The 855-nt window shown below is 36.1% G+C and overlaps 1 protein-coding gene across 1 annotated transcript in view; it reads right to left on the minus strand.

Moving 5' to 3' along the window:
- Window positions 1–728: 728 nt before the first annotated feature.
- Window positions 729–855, minus strand: part of EMH_0059880 (uncharacterized protein) — a gene marked incomplete at both ends in the record, with an annotated part of 1,262 nt that continues 1,135 nt past the window's right edge. Inside the window, one exon of the mRNA XM_013497726.1 lies at window positions 729–853. Within this exon, the coding sequence (XP_013353180.1) occupies window positions 729–853 (125 nt within the window). The remainder of the gene's footprint in view (window positions 854–855) is intronic.

An 855-nucleotide genomic window follows, 5' to 3' on the forward strand; every position in this document is an offset into this window, starting at 1 on the left:
TTTTTTTTTTGTTTAATACGCAGCCCCAGCACGAAAAGAAAGAAACAAAGCCGAGGAGGCAGCAGACGGCACTGGGTAGGCCGTAAATCTATAAATACAATAAACAACAATAAATAAATAAATAAATAAATAAATAAATAAATAAATAAATAAATAAATAATACCGATACAGTGAATACAAGCGGTAGTAGAAGCGGCAATGAGAAGAAGAGCAGGAGGAGAGAGGCAGCAACAAAGATATATATAATATATATATAAATATTTATATATATAAATATATATAAATATACATTTATATATAAATATATAAATATAAATATATATTATATATATCTGTCTATTTATATATTTGTATGTTTGTTAGTTTAGTGTGCAGCAAAAGAAAAGACAAAAATCTGCCTCTCTCTAAACAGCATCAGCAGGAGGAATATAATAAATAAATAAATAAATAAATAAATAAATAAATAAATAAATATAAACAAACACCACCATAATAATATAATATAAATTAATTTATTTTATTTTATTTTGTTTTTTATTTCTTTCTCTTCATGGGGTGTACATACACCTCATTCTCTGCCCCTTTCAGCATCCACCACCCGGCATCTCCTGCTGCTGCTGCTGCTGTTGCTGCTGCTGCTGCTGCTGCAGCTGCTGCTGCTGCTGCTGCAGCTGCTGCTGCTGCTGCAGCAGCAGCAGCTGACGCTGCCGCCCCCTGCTCGCTCAACTTAATTAAAAAAAATGCAATTGTCTGCGCCGCGGCTTCGCAGAGCAGCAGCAGTCTGCTGCTGCTGCTCTTGCTGCTGCTGCTGCTGCTGCTGCTGCACTTGCTGCTGCTGCTGCTGCATCAGCTTC

Source organism: Eimeria mitis, genomic scaffold, assembly GCF_000499745.2.
Source record: "Eimeria mitis Houghton genomic scaffold, Emh_scaff2882, whole genome shotgun sequence".
NCBI lineage: Eukaryota > Apicomplexa > Conoidasida > Eucoccidiorida > Eimeriidae > Eimeria > Eimeria mitis.